General features: G+C 37.3%; 1 protein-coding gene across 1 annotated transcript in view; it reads right to left on the bottom strand.

The window, feature by feature from the left end:
- The window catches only part of tmem131 (transmembrane protein 131), a 37482-nt gene that overhangs the window by 7370 nt on the left and 9689 nt on the right, over positions 1-20423 (bottom strand). Inside the window, exons 5-28 of the mRNA XM_054602665.1 lie at positions 17750-17870; positions 13932-14048; positions 13717-13839; positions 12870-12950; positions 11641-11791; positions 11496-11552; positions 11354-11415; positions 11164-11272; positions 10243-10351; positions 9999-10152; positions 8985-9155; positions 8468-8578; positions 8255-8389; positions 6225-6329; positions 6063-6149; positions 5823-5975; positions 5653-5728; positions 4501-4615; positions 4228-4366; positions 4025-4134; positions 2866-2938; positions 2581-2732; positions 1571-1713; positions 271-457 (exon numbers count right to left, since the gene is read on the bottom strand). Coding sequence (XP_054458640.1) covers positions 271-457; positions 1571-1713; positions 2581-2732; positions 2866-2938; positions 4025-4134; positions 4228-4366; positions 4501-4615; positions 5653-5728; positions 5823-5975; positions 6063-6149; positions 6225-6329; positions 8255-8389; positions 8468-8578; positions 8985-9155; positions 9999-10152; positions 10243-10351; positions 11164-11272; positions 11354-11415; positions 11496-11552; positions 11641-11791; positions 12870-12950; positions 13717-13839; positions 13932-14048; positions 17750-17870 — 2841 coding nt within the window. The remainder of the gene's footprint in view (positions 1-270; positions 458-1570; positions 1714-2580; positions 2733-2865; positions 2939-4024; positions 4135-4227; positions 4367-4500; positions 4616-5652; positions 5729-5822; positions 5976-6062; positions 6150-6224; positions 6330-8254; positions 8390-8467; positions 8579-8984; positions 9156-9998; positions 10153-10242; positions 10352-11163; positions 11273-11353; positions 11416-11495; positions 11553-11640; positions 11792-12869; positions 12951-13716; positions 13840-13931; positions 14049-17749; positions 17871-20423) is intronic.

The raw sequence follows: 20423 nt of genomic DNA, 5'->3' as shown, positions 1-20423 counted from the left end.
ACTTCTGTTTCCATAGAGGAGCAGGACTTTATATTAAAGTGAAAAACAAAACCACAGAGAGAAAAATGTGACTAAAGACAAAAAACACCCTGAAACAGCTTTTGGGTTCAGAGGAGACTTGAACGCTAAGTGGAGAAGAAAGAAAAGACCTGAGGCTGCAGAGAGACAGAGAGATGATTCATCCTCTGACTGAAGTATTCAAACCTCAAAGTATTTATTGAGAACACAGACAGAACATCACAGAGAGAGAGAGAGAGAGACTACACTCACAGTATGATGAGGTCTTTAGAAGCATTGGGCTTCAGTGCAAACTCTTGACAGTTGAGGACTTTGAATCCGTATCCTTCACAGGCCTGACCGTTGATCTCTGCTGACCTGATGGTGATGGGGAGCAGACCCGTGTTCTCCACCCTGAACGTCCTCCTCAGGGTGAAGTTTGGCTCCCGGACTTTAACCTCTGGAAGAAAATGAACAGACAATAATTAAATAAATCAAAGTGTGTGGAATCCAACTGTTGAAGTATTTAGATAATGTATTATAACGTATATACTTATTTAAGCAAAAAGTAACTCTGGGTGTACGGCCATAAATAACTGTGTATCTTAGAAGAGAGAACAGGAAGCATGATGACGTCTTAGAATAAATGAAAGGGAGGTGAAAGCTGAAGGAGGAAGACTCCATTGTTTCTGCTCTCTGCATGAGGGTGATGCCAACACTGAGGAATGTAGACGCATTTAAAAACAGAGAACGGTGGAGAAACATCAAAGAGAGGAAAACAATGGAGTATGAGAGGAGATAAAGATCCTAACAGTGTTTAAACATCATTAAAGAGATGAAGGAGGAGAATCAGAAGCTTTATGGGTCGGTTCTGGGATTCCTGCAGTAAATCTACATCATGTTGAACTCTATTGAATATACGAGTTAAGTATTTAACTAGAGTGGTGGAGGACAGATTATGCCAAGCTGAATGTTTTGTGAAACACTTCCTTTAAAGAAAAGTTGTCCTGATGTCCTTAAAAGACAAAAATGTCCTCTTCCTAAAGCTGCAATGACAAAATACTATATAGAAATATAATATTCCACTTACAAATACATTTTTTGTCTGTTTGAGTTAAGAAAATGCTTTTTTTATTTAAAAACAATTGAATTATTTTATATATCATTACTTGGGGTATTTTTTATTTTTTTTCACAGTCTGTTATATGTCAACAATTATCAACATTAATCTTGATGCATTTAATTGCTTTCTTCAGGAAACCCTGTAAATTATGTTTTTTTACATAATGATTTAAGGCCTGATATAATAGAATAAATTATTTTATGATGTAATGGGATCAAACATTATGTTTTAATGGGTTTAAATGGGACATTTTGTCCTGAAGGGTCTGAGTGTATTTTGCCTACAACGTTTATTATGGACTTATTATTAGAGCTGAAATTAGACCTCTAAAATAAATAAAAAAACTCTCTCCCTGGCCAAAATATGCTGAACACAAACAAAACAATAAAGCCCATAAATGTCCCCAGTGAGGCCCAAGGGTCAAGTCAGACAGCAGACACACAGACTCACTCTCGGTGCAGTCCTTCAGCAGAGCCTCCGTCATCTTGAACCTCAGAGAGCTGCCTTGGCCCGGAGGCTTCCCGGCAACCTTCAGGCTCTCCGTCGTTCCTCGACCGTGAAGAACGATCGTCTCGATCACCGTCAAGTTATTTCTAAAAAGGGTCACGATGAAGCACACAGTCTATTAGGAAGACAACATTAATAAATATATATCTAATACACATCACCATGAAACCTCCCCAGTTCATTATTTAAGACAATTGTTTGTGGTATTAAAGGCTTTCTGAAATATTATGTTTAACCATGCAAATTAAGCATTTACTTATTAAATATGTGCTGATTTACGTAGTTAAAAATTCTTGTGAAAATTTACAGAGAAATAAGATTCAAAGGTTTTTACAGAGGGGATTGTGGATATAAATCAGAAAATACTGTTAACAGACATAAAAAAAACAAAAAATAAATTCCATGTTTTAGTGGGTTAGGGGTAAAATGTTGTATAAATCAGACTATGAATGATATCTGAACAAACCCCTCTGTAGAAACCTTCAGAATATAGAGAGGAATGAAGCTGTAAAGTTTGGTGTATGTAAGAGCTACTGAAGTGGAGATTTATGGATCAGAGTCTGAGAAAAAACTCATTTAGAGAAAACGTCCTTTAAAGATATGTTTAGTTAAATTACATACATGTTGAAGACTCTACAGGTGAATAGGGTAAACAAAATAACTAATAGATATCAACATGAAACTTCACCAGTTGATTACTGACATTAGGACTATTATTATTTGTATTACAAGTTTTCTGAAATGTTATGTTTAAATATGCAAATTAGGCATTATAATGGTAACTTTTGGTGAATTTAGGAGAAGTCTACAGACGCAAACAGTAAAATAAATGTTTTCTTTCCACTAGTCTGAAAGAAGACGTGTTATGTAATTAGTGCATGATAAACAAGGTTTGTGCCTGTAGTGGTTCTCCTTAAGGTTCATTCTCCAACAGGTTTCAGTGGTTTGTTTACCTGACGATGAGGAGGGAGGAGACGCTGTGGTTGCTGGAGGGAGTGAACCTCACGCTGAAGGACCTGACCTCTCCGGGCAGCAGGAGGAGGTTGTACACAAAAGGTCGTGTTGATCCCTCGATGAAGCCCGTACTGCTCTTCATTACCGACGTCTGACAAACAAACACAAAGACCGTTAGACACAAACAGATCCCTCGTGCTGCCTCCGTCATTAGAAACACAGTTATAACACGACGAGCAGCTGATTCTCTGGACTTCTGAACGGTGAAGTCCAGCGTCACTCACGTGGTTCCTGTGGACCTGGAACTCCAAGGTGCTCGTGTCGATGTTGATGTTGGACAGATTTCCTAACGGCAGTCTGGAGAATAAAAACCAGAGAAGAAGACTGTGAGGAAGACGAGGGGATGAAGAACATGAACGCCTTGTGGACATCCTTCATATTCACATTTATTCACTCACAGTTATATTTTATATTTATATTATTATTATATTTTTATTTTATGACTGTCTTAATCAGTTGCGTGTTTTCATGCAAAAGGAGCTTAATATACAACATCAGACATATTGTATTGATGTACATTTTATTAAGTCTTGGTACAGCGGTCATTTACATTTTAAACTAGTGGTGTAACGGACCGTAGCTGATCCATGATCAGTACTGATCCCCTCCTGGTTTGGCTCACATGGAAACGCTGATTAATGACACGGTTTAACGTTAACCATCACAGTGTAAATAAACTTTTATTATCCTCCAATATTCAATAAAATATGAGATCAAGACATCATTTATGCTTTTCTAGTCTCTGATCTCTGATAATGTTACATTGTAAACAACCGATCTGTGTTTAAACCAACAGGAGAGCTAGTAACGTTAGCAGCACCGCTAACGGCTAACAGGAGGAGGTTCAGTTCAGTTACATTATGATGCGTTCAGGCTCTGTTCAGTTAAATGAGCATTGTCTGAAGGTAAATTATAACGTTATCATGATGTGTTCACATGTAATCTGTAAAATGTAGTGTTGGTAATGAACTAGAATAAATCCAGTAGTTTGAAGGAGATGTTTTCACATTAATATAAAATAGATATTAGAGATGAATTATGATGTTTAACTTCCTAACACTAGCTCTAAACAGATTATAATACATCATTAAAACTAATAATGACATGAAAAACGTGATCAGTGATCTCCAAAAGTTGTTTTTGTTACCTTTTTTCTTTCGTGCTGATCTGATCTGTGACTCCGAACCGTGATACAATTTTTACACCACTATTTTAAATGTTCTTAAATCTAGTTTTATAGCGCACAATAGTCAACAAATAAAACACAACTTACAATGACACACTGGCGACTAGTGAAAATGCTTTGCGGCTAGTCATTTGAAAACTAGCCACAGTGGCTGGTGAGAATAAAAGTAAATGTCCTGATTGGTGAGATTTTCCCACCTGTCAGCCAGCTTTCCAGAGAACACAGAGGGGTTTGGTAACAGGGCCAAAGGGAGGACCTGCACATAGACCAGGACGTCGGCCGGGTTCTGCAGAATCACCTCCTCCTCCTGCAGAGACACACACAGACGTCCCGCCTCAGAGATCAATGATCAATAAGACATTTCCCGCTTTGTGTTTGGAGGCTGGAGGTTTCTACTCACGGAGGAGCCGTTCGTGTTGGTCAGAGGAAACAGGATTCTCTGAGAGGAGTTGACCAGCGAAGGCCACGTCAAGTGAGCTGTTATTTTAGCTTGAACGTTCTTCTGGAGGTCCGTGTTGACTTCAAAGACGGCTTCAATGCTTCAGGTAGAACAGAAACAAACATCTTGTGACTCTCTGGAAACAGTGCGTTGATGAAAGGGGAACTCATTTACCAGTAAAATGTGATAATAGAAGCTCAAAGCTCTCTGAATCCTCTCTGCTCATGTACTTACTGGTGGCCCGAGCGCTCTTTGAGCTCTTTCCATCTCCGGAGGAGTTTCTGGTGGAGATCCACATCAGCATCCCAGATGTCCTCGTGCAACGCCAGCCCGTGAGGCTTAGACTCCGCTGGGAAGGGAAGAGAGGTTTAGAGTTTCTAATTGTGACTCTGGCTTTCTGAGATTTATAAAATGGTGCATTAGGGCCATTGTAGGTAAAACATTTATTTATTTATTTTAAATCAGAGAAGAAAAATCTGAATTTACAAGATGAAAGTCGTAAATTTACAAGAAAAATATGTTCTAAAATAATTAAATCATAAATTTGCAAAAAAACTAAAACTAAGGACGGCCTCTGAGCAAAGACAAAGGTCCTGAAAGTTAATTTGGTGTTCTTTTATTAACATAAATATATATCATTATAATAATATATTTTGCACTCGGGGGTGTCTATGGTGTGAGGCGTTGTGGTTCCTTGATTAAAAATTACAGCAAATTTATGAGTTTTTAATCTCAAAGAATATCAAAGCTTTCTTATGTGAATTAAATTTTTACTCGTAAATTTACGACTTTAATCTCAAAGAACATCCAAATTTCTTTCTCGTAGATTTACGACTTTAATCTCAATGAATATCCGACATTTTTTAATCTCAAAGAATATCCAACATTTTACTCGTAATTTACGACTTTAATCTCAATGAATATCCGACATTTTACTCGTAACTGTACGACTTTAATCTCAAAGAATATCCAAATTTCTTTCTCATAAATTTACGACTTTAATCTCAAAGAATATCCAAGATTTTTTCTCGTAAATTTACGACTGTAATATCAAAGAATATCCGACATTTTACTCGTAAATTTACGACTTTAATCTCAAAGAATATCTGACATTTTACTCGTAGATTTACGACTTCAATCTCAGAGAATATCCAAGATTTTACTCGTAAATTTACGACTTTAATCTCAAAGAATATCCACGATTATTTCTGGTAAATTTACGATTTAAATCTCAGTTTGTTTCTTGTAAATTTAAAAAAAGTTATTACATGTTTTTTCTTAGATTATAATCCCCCTCGCTGCATTATTATATTACTTTTTATATATTTACAATGGCCCAAATACACAGTCGTAGTTCTGAACGCTAAACACACTCAAACAACTTACATTTAAGCACAAACGGCAGCCCCACATAACAGTGATCACCACACTGCAAGCTGGCGTCAAAATAAATATTTGCCACCTGAAAAAAAAAGATGGAGGAAAGAAAAATAAGTGTTCTGTTTATAAGGACACTAAAGACGCGCTCATGTCGCTCGGAGAGAACGAGGATCTACCTTAGATTTCCGTCTGGGCTCCAGCTCGTCTTTGTTGTTTCGGAGCCGTTTATAATAGAAACGTATATCTTCTGTCAGCGAACGGATCTGCTGCAGACGAACCTTCTGAGTGAAGGAGCTCTGAATACTGAAGCTCTGATGGACGACTTTACCCTGAGGAGGAAAGAAAAAAGATGACTTATACAGATGTTTCTACGGGAACGTTGGCTTTACAGACGAGCAGACGTCAGTGTTACTTACAGGAAATGAAGATGGTAGAACGATGTGCTTTGGAGAGCTGTTTAATGTTCCCACAGCGATGAGAGCTCTCACTGGGATGGTTAATATCTGACGAGAGAGAAGTCACCATGAGACATAATGCTCTGTCTTTAAAACAGCTGACTGGACGCTGACACCACCTACCTCATAGTCTGTGGTGATGTGAACGGCTCCGTCATACGTTCCCTCCAGCGCTTTGGCCACCAGAGTCACTCTGAACGCTGCGTAATAGCCTGATGCTAAGATCACCTGTGTAGAGACAGAAATGTGTGTATTAGTGATTTATTTTAAAGGAAAACGACTCAAGGTTCTCAGGCTGCAGATTATCAACACGTGGAAGCTGTTAGATAAATACCTTTTAAAAAATGTGTCTGTCAACTTCTGCTGATGCTGTCCTACATGTTTTCTCTTGTTTTGCTTCTCTATGACTTCCTGTCTGTCACTGACTTTAAAATACGACTGTTGGTTTATTACATTATGAAGCATTAAGAGGTCTCAGGTGGTTAAGGTCAACATTCAACAAAAATCATCTTTGTAGTTTAATTTGACCATATGTGTTTGATGATTTCCTGATTTGTTCAGGATTTTTTTTTATAAATAAACCTACAAAAAATATTATTGACTCGTCACAGAAAAGTCTCATGCATGTAGACAAAAGTAGCATCCCTGTTTGTGTGTCGGCAGGGAAATGACCAGGAAACAACCTCTGGTTCTTTAAAGTGAAGTCAGTTCTTAATGTTTAAAGCTGCATTCTCTCTCCTGTCCACCAGGGGGCGACTCCTCTGGTTGTATAGAAGTCTATGAGAAAATGACTCTACTTCTCTCTTGATTTATTCCCTCAGTAAACATTGTAAACATGAGTTTATGGTCTCAATCTCTAGTTTCAAGTCTTCTTCAATACAGCATGATGTTCATTTAGTAAATGATGCTCCATTTAGAGTCAAACAGACCATAAAGCAGGGGATGCTTTAGGGCGGGGCTACACACTGATCGACAGGTCGACACCACAGCGTTGTCCGTTCTGGGAGTTGTCAGTGTTTTTTCTTTCACATGTTTTCACTTCATCAAAGTGTTCCATTAATGTCCTAAATATGTTTTATTCAGCGTTCAGTTGTACTAAGTTCCGCCCTCTAGTGTAACTTCTGGCCCACGACTACTACGTCCCCTTCTTACAGACAGTCTGGTTTGACATCCAACACTACAACCTCCAAGATGGCCTTGATGTTGAAATTAGACCGATGTGACAGTCTTAACAAAAGCTGAATATGAGAAGCTTCACAGATTCATAGGAGGATTTCATGTCGGGCGTTGTGGCATTGTTTGTGTTAAGATTATCTTGTGCTTCTAGAAGTCAAACCTGTTGTGAAACTGTAATGAGATCGTATTAAGATAAAAAGTCTGAGCTTCCCTGTTCATGTCTGTGAGAACTCAACACTGTGTCAAAGTGAGAGGAAAGAGGAGAAGTATGAGAAACAGGAAGCAGGGGGGCAGTAGATAAGCATGCATCTATAACTAACAATGATATTTAAGTATAAACAGCAGAGCATCATTTATAACCTTGGGTTTGGTTAACATTGGATAACAATTCTATATTAAGTCTATTAATTGTGTTTAAAGCCGGTATTATGCTCAGTGTCAGATAAAGATCAGTTATACTCATAGTACTAGTATTAGTAGAATTAAATTCCAGTGGTGGTGGACCTTGTGTGATCAAAACATTTCCAATAACTCCAGAGCGTCGTAAAGCGCAGAAGTCAAGATTAATGTTATTGTTTCTAAAATTCACAACGAAAATATTCCGTTTAAATCCAGATTTGTTGGCGTTTAGCCTTTAAAAAAAACTGTTTGTTTGACCATTGGGAGGCAGCACTGATATGTTCTACGCATTAAATCAGATTTTTTTTAAAATGACTAACTAATTTAATCTGATAAATTACATTCAAAGCTTCACTCTAAACCCTCATTAGAAGCTTTGGATATTAAGAAACGTGCATCTTCCCCCAGAGGAACATGGAGGCTGTAGTTTACCCAAACCACAAACCAACCTCTTTCTTCTGGACTACATCAGATTATTGACTCCTCCCTCAGTGATGGAGTAGTTTGGGGTTTCTACCTCATGTGACATCATGGGGATGAGAACATGAAGCAGCAGAAGGACTCGGTGGAGGTCTTACCGTCTTGTGATGGGAGGCCGAGGTGTTCTGCAGCTCTCGTAGGCGACTCAGAGCCACGGAGGAGTTTCCTTTCTCTGTCTTCAGCAGCTCCAATGACAAACTGTCTCCCGTCACCAGCCAGGACTTGATCTCCAGCTGGAGGACACAAAAACTTGTTCAGCAGCTGTTCTATGTGTACTGTAGTAGTACCTTCAGGTATCTGAGTGTTCTCACCTCTATGGGATTACTGTTGACCACCACGAAGGTGATGCTGCTGGTGTCTGTCGCACTGCGAACTCCAAAGTCCAGGATGTTCTCCTTCAGACTGGGAGGCAGAACCAGAGGCTGCTCCAGACAGAGACGAGACAAACAACAACACAGGGTTTACTGTTTTACTTTTACTGGAACGGAGTATTTTTACTGTATGATATGAGCACTTTTATTGTAAATAAGTATTTCTTACTGTGTTGTATTGGTAATTTGCTATAACAGACATTTCTACAGTGTGGTATTAGTACTTTTACTGTAACAGAGTATGTTTACAGTGTGGTATTAGTACTTTTACTGTAACAGAGTATGTTTACAGTGTGGTATTAGTACTTTTACTGTAACAGAGTATGTTTAGTGTGGTATTAGTACTTTTACTGTAACGCTGCATGTTTACAGTGTGGTATTAGTACTTGTACTGCAGTACATGATGTGAGTACTTCCTCCAGCACTGCTCTGAGTCCCTGTGAGGAGAGTTTCTGACCTCTAAGAAGCCGGTGTAGGCTCGGACCGGCAAGTGGAACTTGGATGCGTTGGTGATGAGCAGGATGTTGCTGTCGATGTGGATGGAGGGTCGGACCGGCCTGAAGAGCAGTGAGAAGATGTAGCGGGACTCGTGGGGGGGGATGAGGATGGGGGCGCTGAAGTTCTGCACCTATAACAGAGAGAGAAGAAGAAAGGGTGTCACACTGACTTCTGTAGATACTGAACACTAGTGGAGCAACGGATCATAACACTCCGATACAGATCCTTCTGTTGTTTGATTATAGCAGCTGGTCTACAATAATCCAGAATATTTATTTTATTTTTCACCGTGGCAAAAATAATTTCAACGCTCTGAAGTCAGTAAACCATCAAAAATACTAAATGTTATACTTTTACTTTGTTATAGTAATTTATAGTGTGTTTATTCTTTTTAAAACACACAATTCAAATGTATTCATTATTAGTTTTAATGATGTATTATAATCTTAGAGCTCGTGTTAGGAAGTTAAACAGCATAATTCATCTCTAATATCTATTTTATATTAATGTGAAAACATCTCCTTCAAACTACTGGATTTATTCTAGTTTATCACCAACACTACATTTTACAGATTACATGTGAACACATCATGATAACGTTATAATTTACTAATTTTCAGTGAGCAGAGCCTGGACGCATCATAATGTAACTGAACTGAACCTCTGTTCCTTCTGTTGATTTAAACACAGATCGGTTGTTTACATTGTAACATTATCAGAGATCAGACACTAGAAAAACATAAATGATGTCTTGATCTCATATTTTACTGAATATTGGAGGATAACGATCGTCAGTAAAACTTTATTTACACTGTGGTGGTTAACGTTAAAATGGGGAATAAACCGCCGTTCAGATGCATGAAGAACTGTGAGGGGGATCAGTACGGATTGTGGATCGATAATGGTCCGTTACTCCACTACTGAACACAGTATCACAGTCATAAAGTGACCTCTCTCTTTCTCTCTCTCTCACATTAAACATGGTTTTGGCCTCTTCGGGCAGAGACACGTTGTGTATCCGGATGGCGAAGCTGAAGGCATTGGTGAGGAAGATGGGTCTGTCCACGGGGTCGACGGGGCTGTCCCTGATGTGGAACAGAGTGGCCGTGTGGTCAAAGCCCAGGTAGCTGCATGAGGACGGAGACACGTTTAGAGAACCAAACCTTTATCACACATGAAACGCCTCTCTCCACCTCCAGCCACAGACAACAACTCACCCGTCTAGAACTTCTGCCTGGTAAGGGATTTCGAGTTTGGAGTAACTCTTTTCTTTCGCTTTGACCGTTATCTTACCAGAGAACTGATATGGTCTTCTTGCCTTCGAGGCTGCAAAAAAATAAACCAGATGTGAAGAGCAGATAAGTGAACTGCAAAAAGGACGCGAGGCCTCACAAGAGGAAGTTGTGCAATGCTCTAAAGCAAAAAGCTGCAGCAAACTGCAAGGGTAAGAAGGTGATGTAAAACTGGTGTGCACATGACTCATAACAGGCAATGTGTTTTATAGGACACAATATGTTTATTTATGATCCTTTTATTATATGAAGAATAAACCTGAGGCACAGTAAGGATGAAATTATTCTTAAAAAGGAAGTTTAATAATAATCTTCTTGTTAAGAAGATTCTTGTGAGTCTCAGAGGAGGAAGCTGACGAGTTTCCTGGTTAAGAGATGAGTTCAGAGGAAACGGTGCATCTATCCGCTGTTTTAAATTTATTAAATAAATGATGAAGACAAAGCAAAAAAAATAAATATATATATATATTTTTTAAATAACTCAATCGATTAATTTAAGTGTTGACAACTGACAGTTAATTGATCAATTGTAGCATGTGTGGTATTAGTGCTTTTACTGCAACAGGGTTTATTTTAATGTGTGGTATTAGTACTTTGACTGCAAACAATTATTTTTTTACTGTGTGGTGTTAGTACTTTTAAGCTAAAACTAAGTCCTGTAATAAAGTCCTGTGTTTGTTATGTAGCCTTCCTTTAATCATATGAATGGGGTGGACAAAATAATAGAAATACAAACAATTCAACAGCCTCCAAAAAATAATAATACAGTTTAATTAAAAACTCTCTTAATGATGTAAAGTTATAACCTTTATGGTGTCAAACATTAAAAAAACAAACACTACTTACCATCAAAACTAATACTTGCTACTTTGGTGTATCTGCTCTCTCCAGCTTTAAGCGTGACGGCTTTAAAATCTACGGTGACGGCTTCATTCGATGGAGTCGTTCGTACACTCTGAAGAAGTAGAAGAAAAGGATGAGGAAACATGAAGATACTAGTATGATGATTTAAACAAAGGCTGCAGAGGAGACGTACTGTTATAGGAACGTCTTTTGTTCCTGAGTTTAAAAGGTGTAGATTGAGCAGTTTGGGACGATCTGTAAGAGAAAGAGAAGTGAGCAAAGAGGAACAGAGGGAAGGAAAAGTCCAGATGCAACTTCTGAGGTTTGAGTCCCACCTTGTGACCGCAGAGTCCCAAAGTCCAGCATCTCTGTGGACGAGTAAATACCAGGAGCTGCAGGACGGGAGTCAGAGAACGATCAGCTGACAGATGAGAGGACTCAGAGTGTGACGGAACATGTGATGGAGGTGATGACACTCACCTGATGTGACCTCCACCTCCACTGGGAGGATGATGAACTGGTCCTCGTTGGGAGCGTTGGTTTTGATCCTGATGAAAGCTGTGTGGTTGTCGACGTCTCTGGAGGAGAAGCTGGCTCTCATCACGCCCTTCGTCTCAAAGGGAGGAATCTCCTGAAGGGGAGGAGGTCGACCACGGTTACATACACGCTGACATCCCATAATTATTACTAACAGGACAAGACTGACTGTTAGACGAGTCATGAAAACATCATATTCTGTCTTAAAATGTAGAATTAGGTCTTTAGAAACAGAAACCGGTTTTAATGCCAAGTACTTTTGCACGTACAGGGAATTTGGTGCTCGACAATATACAGTGCAAAAGTATAAGACATCATTTAAGAATCAAAAAATATGAAAATGTACAGTAGAATTTGATAAACAAATTAAGAGTATGTTAAAACAAGGCTGTTATGAACGTGTATTTATCATTTTCAGATTAAAACAGCTGAGATATGTTGGTATTATTCAGGTTTTAGGATCATTCTTTGTTCATGTATACAGCTCATTCACAGTACGAGCCTCTATAGTTTCTTCTTCTTCAGTTTGTGACACGCGGTCTGTTTCCTGTTTACAGCGTCGGAGTCTTATCTCACTCATGGTTGTAAAACCAAAAGCTTTACAAACAGTATTTTAGTGCAGTGACGAAGTTTTGGTGTTTGAATTTAGCTTTTTTATCTGGAAAACTAGCATAAAAAAATATGTAGATGGAAACATGACTAATGAACAAATGCACTTTTAATCTTGAAGATAAAACTGATATAATGTCAGAAATAAATCCCACAGTTGGAGGAGCAGAGACATGGTAGCTAAAGTTTGGCCTGTTCTTTTACTTTTTCCAACTGGATTGTTTTTCACAAATTCTGCTTCTTAAAATGTCCTTGTTTTTTTAAGATATTTAGCAAAGAAGACCAACAGTCTAAGTAAGAAATAAAATGAGATGTAAACACAAAGGGTTCAGTACAGAGGCTACTTTGGAGGCTTTTTATGTTGATCAGAGTCTGAACGGCTGCTTATAAAGATGAATATTAGTGGAATATTAATCTTCATTGGCCACGTAAACAGATTAGTAAGAATATTATCTTTTTCATGCAAAGAACAGCATATTCTGAACATGTAAAACGATGTCAGTTTATCGTTCTTCAAATGAAAATAAGACTCAAACACAAACACATTGAGATGTTAAACTCACCCATAATTTTCCAGTTCCTCCCTGTTGACCTGTGGGAAGCTCTAGATGAAGATCTCCACCACTGGAGTACATCTCAACAACCTGGAGACACACATGCAACAAGAACACACAACATACACATCCATCAGCTGCTCCATGTTTAACTAACTAGAGAAGTTTGATCTGGTCAAGATAATGATAACAAAAACATGATTTTATTCATCTCCAGTCGTGTCTCACTAGGGGTTCATAACACATCAGGTCAGGAATTAATCTGCAGATGCTTTGTTCAAAATTATAAAAAAATGCAAATTGCTTTTTTTAAGGAAAAAGACTTAATTAGGCTTAAAGAAATTCCTTCAACTACTGAAGCAGTTGATCATTTGCGTCGGGTAAAGAGGAGTCAGCAGTCGATTACTCTATAAAACAATCATTAAAAAAAGGTTTTTCAATAAGTTTCATTTCCTGCAACAAGAGGTCCTTGAGCATAAAGTCTATAGAAATAAAACCGGAGAAAACTGACAGTGAACTTTTTTCTCTATGGTCATTTGACTGGTATGATTGTTCCGTTTCCATAGAACACCAGGACTTTTATATTTCAGTGGAAATCAAGACCACAGAGAGAAAACACCCAGAAACTGTTTTGGTGTTCAGAGGGTTAATGTGGTCTGTTTAGTTTATGTTAATTTAGGCCGCTACAACGGTCGCTATGGTAACAGTACACATTTATATTTTACTGATGTGTCTTAGTGTGAGAGATTAACCACAGACAGACAGACAGAATAATTACACAGAATAATAATAATAATCATAATCATAATTATAGAGCATCTTTAACCCTCTGGTGAATGTGGTTAGTGTACGTTACCTGCAGCGGTTCACTGAACGGGTTGTGGATGTTTATGAGCGGGGAGAAGCTGCTGTTTACGGGGACTCGAGCCCCAATGAAGGGCCTCAGTCTGTAGGGGTTCGGGATGCCGACCCCAAAGACCTGAACCAGGACGGAGACAGGAAATAAAGATGAGTCACGTTTTTTAAGGCACTAACTATTAAACTATAAAAACAGAGTATTTGGGTGCTTACCTGGTATGTAAACACTCCATGATGTGATGTATTAATAAATAAAGTGTTTTCTACATTCCCAACTACTCGAGCGAGAAACACGACATCGAATGATGTGTTTCCTCCTGGAGGAATTATCTGTTGAGAGAGAACACAATATACATATATACATAAATATACATGATGTCCAGTGAGACACTTTGAACAGACAAACAGCAGAGAGATCTCACTCAGCACCTCATACATCAGCTGCTACCCAAACATTACAGCTTCCGTCTTACTTTAGCATAATGTTGGTCACTCCTCTGAACCCTCCCTGCAGAGTTTGGTTCATTTAATAAAACAACCACTAAATATGTTGGTCAAAGATATTTTTCCACACGACTACGACCAGACGGTGTCACTGAACGCCACCTGAAACGATCTCAACATCAAATATTGTTGTCGAATAAGGGGAGACTAAAATGTTAAAAAACAAAATTTCTCTTCATGAGGCCACAAAGTATTGTGGTCTTTTTTCCAATGCAGCAGTTCCATATCAGGACTACAGCGTCAGGAGGAACTTATCTACTTAAAGGAACATGTCACCCACAAAATGACCATCTGTACGTTGAACGTAAGATAAAAAACAAGGAGAAAAGTCTTGATGAATTGAAGTTACATTTAAAACAGTGGTGCAGGAACGCTACTCGTCTAAAGTGTTGTAGTGAAGATGTGAAGTAGTGATCATACGACTGGATTAATGAGATTTGGATGATTTTGCTCCAGTTGTGTCAAACAGATGTTTTCATATAGTTTAGCTGTTGTTACACTTCCATTCATCAAGACTTTACTTTCTTTTTAGATTGTGAGAGAAACAAAAAAGTTTTCTCCAAGAGTTCCATAAAAAACACGTTGAGAGTAACTGATTTACAGATGATGATTTTTGGAGTGAAGTTTTGCTTTAATTTAAAGCTAACAATGACAACAACAGGAAGAAAGAAACACGGTGACATATTATCAGAAATTCAATATGAAGTTTAGAATATTCTGATGACTAAAACTAGACTGAAACTTTTGCTTTTTTCTTTGACTGAGTTAAGACTTAAACGACCTTCAGTCAATGAAAACAGGATCAGGTTAATATGATAAAAACTAACAAAGACATGTGACAAGAGATGAGGACTAAATGAAAATGTCTGAACATCTACAGAACCAGAATGTCTTGTTGATTCATAAAGACAAACAGAACAGAATGTCTCATAAATGCAGATAAAGGAAATCATTCAGAAAACATGTTTAACATTCACTGCAGAATAGTTATCACACTCTAACCTTTACTTTATTTATTGATTAAGGAGAGCTTTCGGACAGGAAACAAACGGGAAACTCTTCATACTCAGAGTTATTTTCAGCCTGGGTGTGGTTTCAGAAGAGTTCATGTATTTATACACAATGGAGATAATCTACATCCACTGCATGGGTTTAGAAACTGGTCATTGGCAGTTTTGATAATAATGGAGGGGGAAGAAAAATAATATATAAATGATATATATGAACTTCTGTGTTATTGTTGATGTACTGAACATCTAAAGAAGTTTAGTTTCATAGATAGAGATGATGGATCATCTGGTATTTATATCTTTACTACAAAGAGCTCTGTGTTTTACTTCAGATTGATTTTCTAGGATTAAAATTAACTGTAACAATCTTAAAAATATGTTAGTTTAAATACTTTTATTTTTCTCAGATTAGTGTCATCACAAAGCACAGAAGAGACTCTGGGAACATGTAGGGAGGAAGAGAAACACTCTGCTTCCTCTTGAAGTTTACAAATTCTACATTTGTGCTCAACAGTCCCATCTTAACTGTGAGTGTAATAAAAGTACACAATGCAACGTTTACTTTAAAGTATTAGTACACAACGTCACGGCTAATAAAAAAGTTGTGATGCTATCGGATCATGTGACCACAGCAAAGATCTCTGTGATTGTTCTCCCTAACTTTATGCTTGAAGGGGAAATCCAAGAGAAGCAAAATAGCTCGTAGCGGAAATAAATACAAAGGATTTAATAAACATAATGTGTATTTGGCACTTAGCGAAGAAAAACAAAGCTGGCGAGTCCCAAGAGGATGGATCCAGATAAATATTCTGCTATCAGAGTTTAAGTAGGTTGAGTTCTTGCAGAACAAAAGTAGAAATGAGCACAACTGTCTGGACTGCAAACAAACTGGAAATCTGTTCTTAAAATTGCCAATCATTTATAGAAGTCTGGTGGAATCATTACGTTAATAGTCACATATAACTAAACATTTGAGCTGAACTAATGATGTTCGAGATGGAATAAACCCACATGACAGAGGCCTCACGCTGTTTACTTCTACTGAGCGTCTTTGATGTGAACATTGAAGCCCTGAAGAATATTAACACTTAAACACCTGCAGAACTGCTTGTTAAATAATAATACTGAGACTTTAACTATTGAAAAGCTGAATATCTGAAGCATTCATTGTCTTTACAGCAGACGGATGAGACTTCAAAAACAAATAAAATAATACTACATAGGTTGTTGAGAAATACTTTGTTCCTTTAAATATTCTTTTCCATTTTTATACACTTAGAATTGTTTAGGAAAATATTTTCTGGTTATCTATTCAAATTTTATGACAACACATGTCTGATTTTGCATATTTTTTATATTAAAAACAATAATAATCTTTACTTGTATAGCACATTTCATAAAGACTTTGTAGGTCAAAGTGCTTTACATTTAAAAAATAAAATAAATGAAAATGGTAGGAAGAGAGCATCCATTATGCACTTAGATTTTAAGTGTCATTCAAAGAACTTCAACATATGACATTTTACTTTTTAAATTAAATAAGTGTTTAGACATAAAGTGTTTAATGGCATAAAAGGGAATTTGAAAGAACCATGTGGGACTCTGTAAGAAACAAAGTGCTGTTAAAAAAGAAATAGACGTGTTTTTAAGTGCTGCTTGAAAACAGAGGCTTCTCTAACGTCTTTAATTCGGCGGTTCAACAGTTTTGGAGCATAAATGAATAAAGGTGCATCTCCAGTTTTCTTTTTAAGGAGTTTTAAAGGAATTAGAAATGAGCAGAGGATCTGAGGGTTCACGGAGGAGCTTAGAGCATCAGGGAGTCTGTCACGTCAGCTGATCCGAAGACTTAAAGCTTTGTAGACGAGTAAAAGATTGAAAAATGATTTGTGGCAGCAGAGTTCTGGAGAAGTTGAAGCCTCTCCATAATATGTTTTAGTTTCAGTTCTTTAGAGTAGTTTATTCTACTTCAGATGAAGACTTGTGTTCAGTTATCTGCATCTTACAGAGTCAGAAAAAGGCTATACATATCATTTATGACACCATTTAAATACTTATCAATAATTATGGTTTATTGACTTACATAACCTTTTATCTTAGGTCGTACAGATTTAAGGGATATGAAGCATTTGAATAATCAAACTTAACAAAGTATTGCAGAGTTTAAAGGGTTAAACAACTGTTCCAGTGTTTTCTAATGATCAATAAAGAGTTGTGTTATGTTAACAGATGTTATATATTATTACTTCATCTCTTTGGTGTGGTCACATGATGACACGTGTGATTTGAATCAGGACTTCCCTCTATTGTTTATTCTGTTTTCTGTCTTTCTGCTGCTGTTTTCTAAAGAAGAACTTCTACTCGATGTGTTAATGAAAAGACTACTGAGTTATAAATGTTTTAAAATGAAGCATGAGAGAACAACACACAACCATGTGACCTCAGATCAGAGTAAACAACAACATAATAATCATGTTAAAGTTCTTCTATTAGAGGACACAAACAGTGACGGGTACTCACCCTATTCTGGAAAAAGGACGCGTGAAAATGAGCTGTTGTTGCTGATATTGATATCAAACTAATTTCGTCTGTGCTAGGATTATGTAAATAAACTTTCTCCATCTTGGGCATTCCAACGGGCCTGTGGAGGAAGAGGAGAAGCTTCTGTTAGAGGAAGAAAACAACAACAAGATAGCTAAAGACATTAAACACTGAATGTAGAAGAACACATGGATGGAACAGGGTTTCCTCCAGGTTTAACCTTTATTTAAATGGTTTTTTGTTGCTTTTGGAAATCCACATGAACCATTCTTTACATAACATAAATATAAAATATATGCTGCTCGGCCTGTTACTGATGTTATTTCCTTCTTCCTGAGAAGATTTTTGCATTAAAAACAACATGAAGTCTGGTTTGTTCACCGATGAGCGTTTTCTGACTCACAATGCAGCATTTAAACGGCTCTTTTTCAAACAGAGTCTGGTGCAGTGCTCACTCTTTATTAAATGTTAGTTAACATTAATCCTCAGTCTGTTAACGAGTTGGTCTCCACAGTTTGTATCTAAACTTCATCTGTTCAACATACTTTAGCAGTTTATAGAACAAACGCTCGACTGTCCTGCTGTTTTTACAGACATGTGAACTAACCACAGAGGCTTACAGAACGAACTCAGTGGAAACACTAGAGGGGATATTTTGCGTTATTTTTGGCATTTAAATTTTTTTTTTTTTTGTATGTTGGTCTGTAGAATTACAGAGGAAACACTGTGACATCTGAACAAGAACTATTAAAGTCATAATGACATGAAAACACAAAAGGTGGCACAAATGAAGGATGAATGGCACAAAAACACATCTAACCATAAAAATAAACAATAACGTCAAAGATTTGTAAAAGACAAGAAGAGAGTACAAAGTAAGAGTACACACATCACCTCCCTGTGTAGCCTCTCAACGAGGTGAATAAAGAAGCACTCAACATTCCTCTGAGTTTTCATCCTAAATCAATGATCTATTAAAAAGCACTGTACACATGGCTCTGCATGTTACAACCCGTCCATCGTAAATTTGCTTCACTTCCCTGATGATCAACTTCCAGAAAAAACTCTTTGATTTCTCCCTTCAGGCGTTTGTTGGTTCACTTCAATGGTGAATGAAAATCAACCCGTAGAGACTCGAAACTTTGGAGTTTCTATGATGCTTTCTGTTCATATATGCTAAATAATGCAACACAATGTGTGACAGCGCTTCTGTCAGAGAAAGCACCAAAACTAAGCTGAAATTGTGATATTTCATCGAATGCAATGATTTATGTGATAATAACTGTCATTCTGCACTAAAGACATGCTTGAGTTCTCTCTACTTCTAGTCATGATTGTTCTGTTTCCTTAGAGGAGCAGCACTTTATATTGTAGAGAAAATCAGGAGAGAAAAAACATCCCAAAACATCTTTGGGTTCAGAGGGTTTATGGTCCTTCAACACAGTGCATAAAGAGTCATGTATGTTTCCTCCAATGCCAGGAAGTCAGATGTAAATTATCTTTATATATATATATATATATATATGTTATATATATATATATATATATATATATGTTTATATTTATAAGACCTCTAACCTTTGTTTCATTGACCCTCTTCAGAAATGTAGAAATTTTTGCAAATTTATTTATCCACTCTATTAGAGACGGGGTGAGATGTTCAAGGTTTTTCATAATCTTCCAAACGTTCACAGCTGATGAGTGGATTTTTATTTATAAGCTGTTTCTCTCACTGAGAGTTCAGAGCTACTGAATCTTTTCTCTCACTCTAGTTCAGAGCTACTGAATCTGGTCACAGAGTTCAGAGAGTTTTTCTGTTTCTCTCACTGAGAGTTCACAGCTACTGAATGGATTGTTTAGTTGAGCTACTGAATCTGTTTCTCTCACAGAGTTCAGAGCTACTGAATCTGTTTCTCTGATAGGAGGCGATTCAAAGAGTTTTTTCTGGGGCGCTGCCAAGAAGTGAATCCAGTTTCAGAGTGATACGTCTAATTATGAGATCAACATAAACAATCAGCTCTGTTATTATATGAAGCTAATAACATGTCTCAATCATTGTGTTCCTCAGGCTGCTGTGTTAAGAGGACAATCTCATGTTTGTCACAGATATAAATTTATATTCGGGGCTTCACTCAAAACGTTCAGGATTAAAAAGGTGAAGTCTGAGATTCTCATCCAATAAATGTTTTAATAAATAAAACCGTTCTGTGTTCATACAAAAACAAACAAACAAATAAAGTGTCTAAGACCTAGGGATGGATATCGTTAGGATTTTATCGATTCTGCTCATCGGTTCCGTTCTTTATCAATACTCTTATCTGTTATGTTTGATTATTTTGTGAGAAAAAAAGAAAATTAATAAAGTTATGAATCACTTTGCTTCATTATTCTTGTACGTAAACAAATGTTCTTTCTTGAGCAGCAAAACAAGAAGTCCTAAATCTATAAAATCTATTCTCAGCTAATCAATGATCTCAGTGATGATCTTTGATTGATGATCCTGTTCTTCTGATCAGACTGACGTTACCTGCAGTGGACGAGGATGGACGGCTGATCTCCAAACAGTATAAACTGATCATTACTGCAGACTGATGTTCTGCTTGTTGTCCAGATGTTTATGTGATGAACTGTTTCCTCCTTAACTTGTGAGGGT

Source organism: Anoplopoma fimbria, chromosome 8 (assembly GCF_027596085.1).
Source record: "Anoplopoma fimbria isolate UVic2021 breed Golden Eagle Sablefish chromosome 8, Afim_UVic_2022, whole genome shotgun sequence".
NCBI lineage: Eukaryota > Metazoa > Chordata > Actinopteri > Perciformes > Anoplopomatidae > Anoplopoma > Anoplopoma fimbria.
Note: the sequence above shows the minus strand (reverse complement) of the source record. Positions and strands in the feature narration are given on the sequence as shown.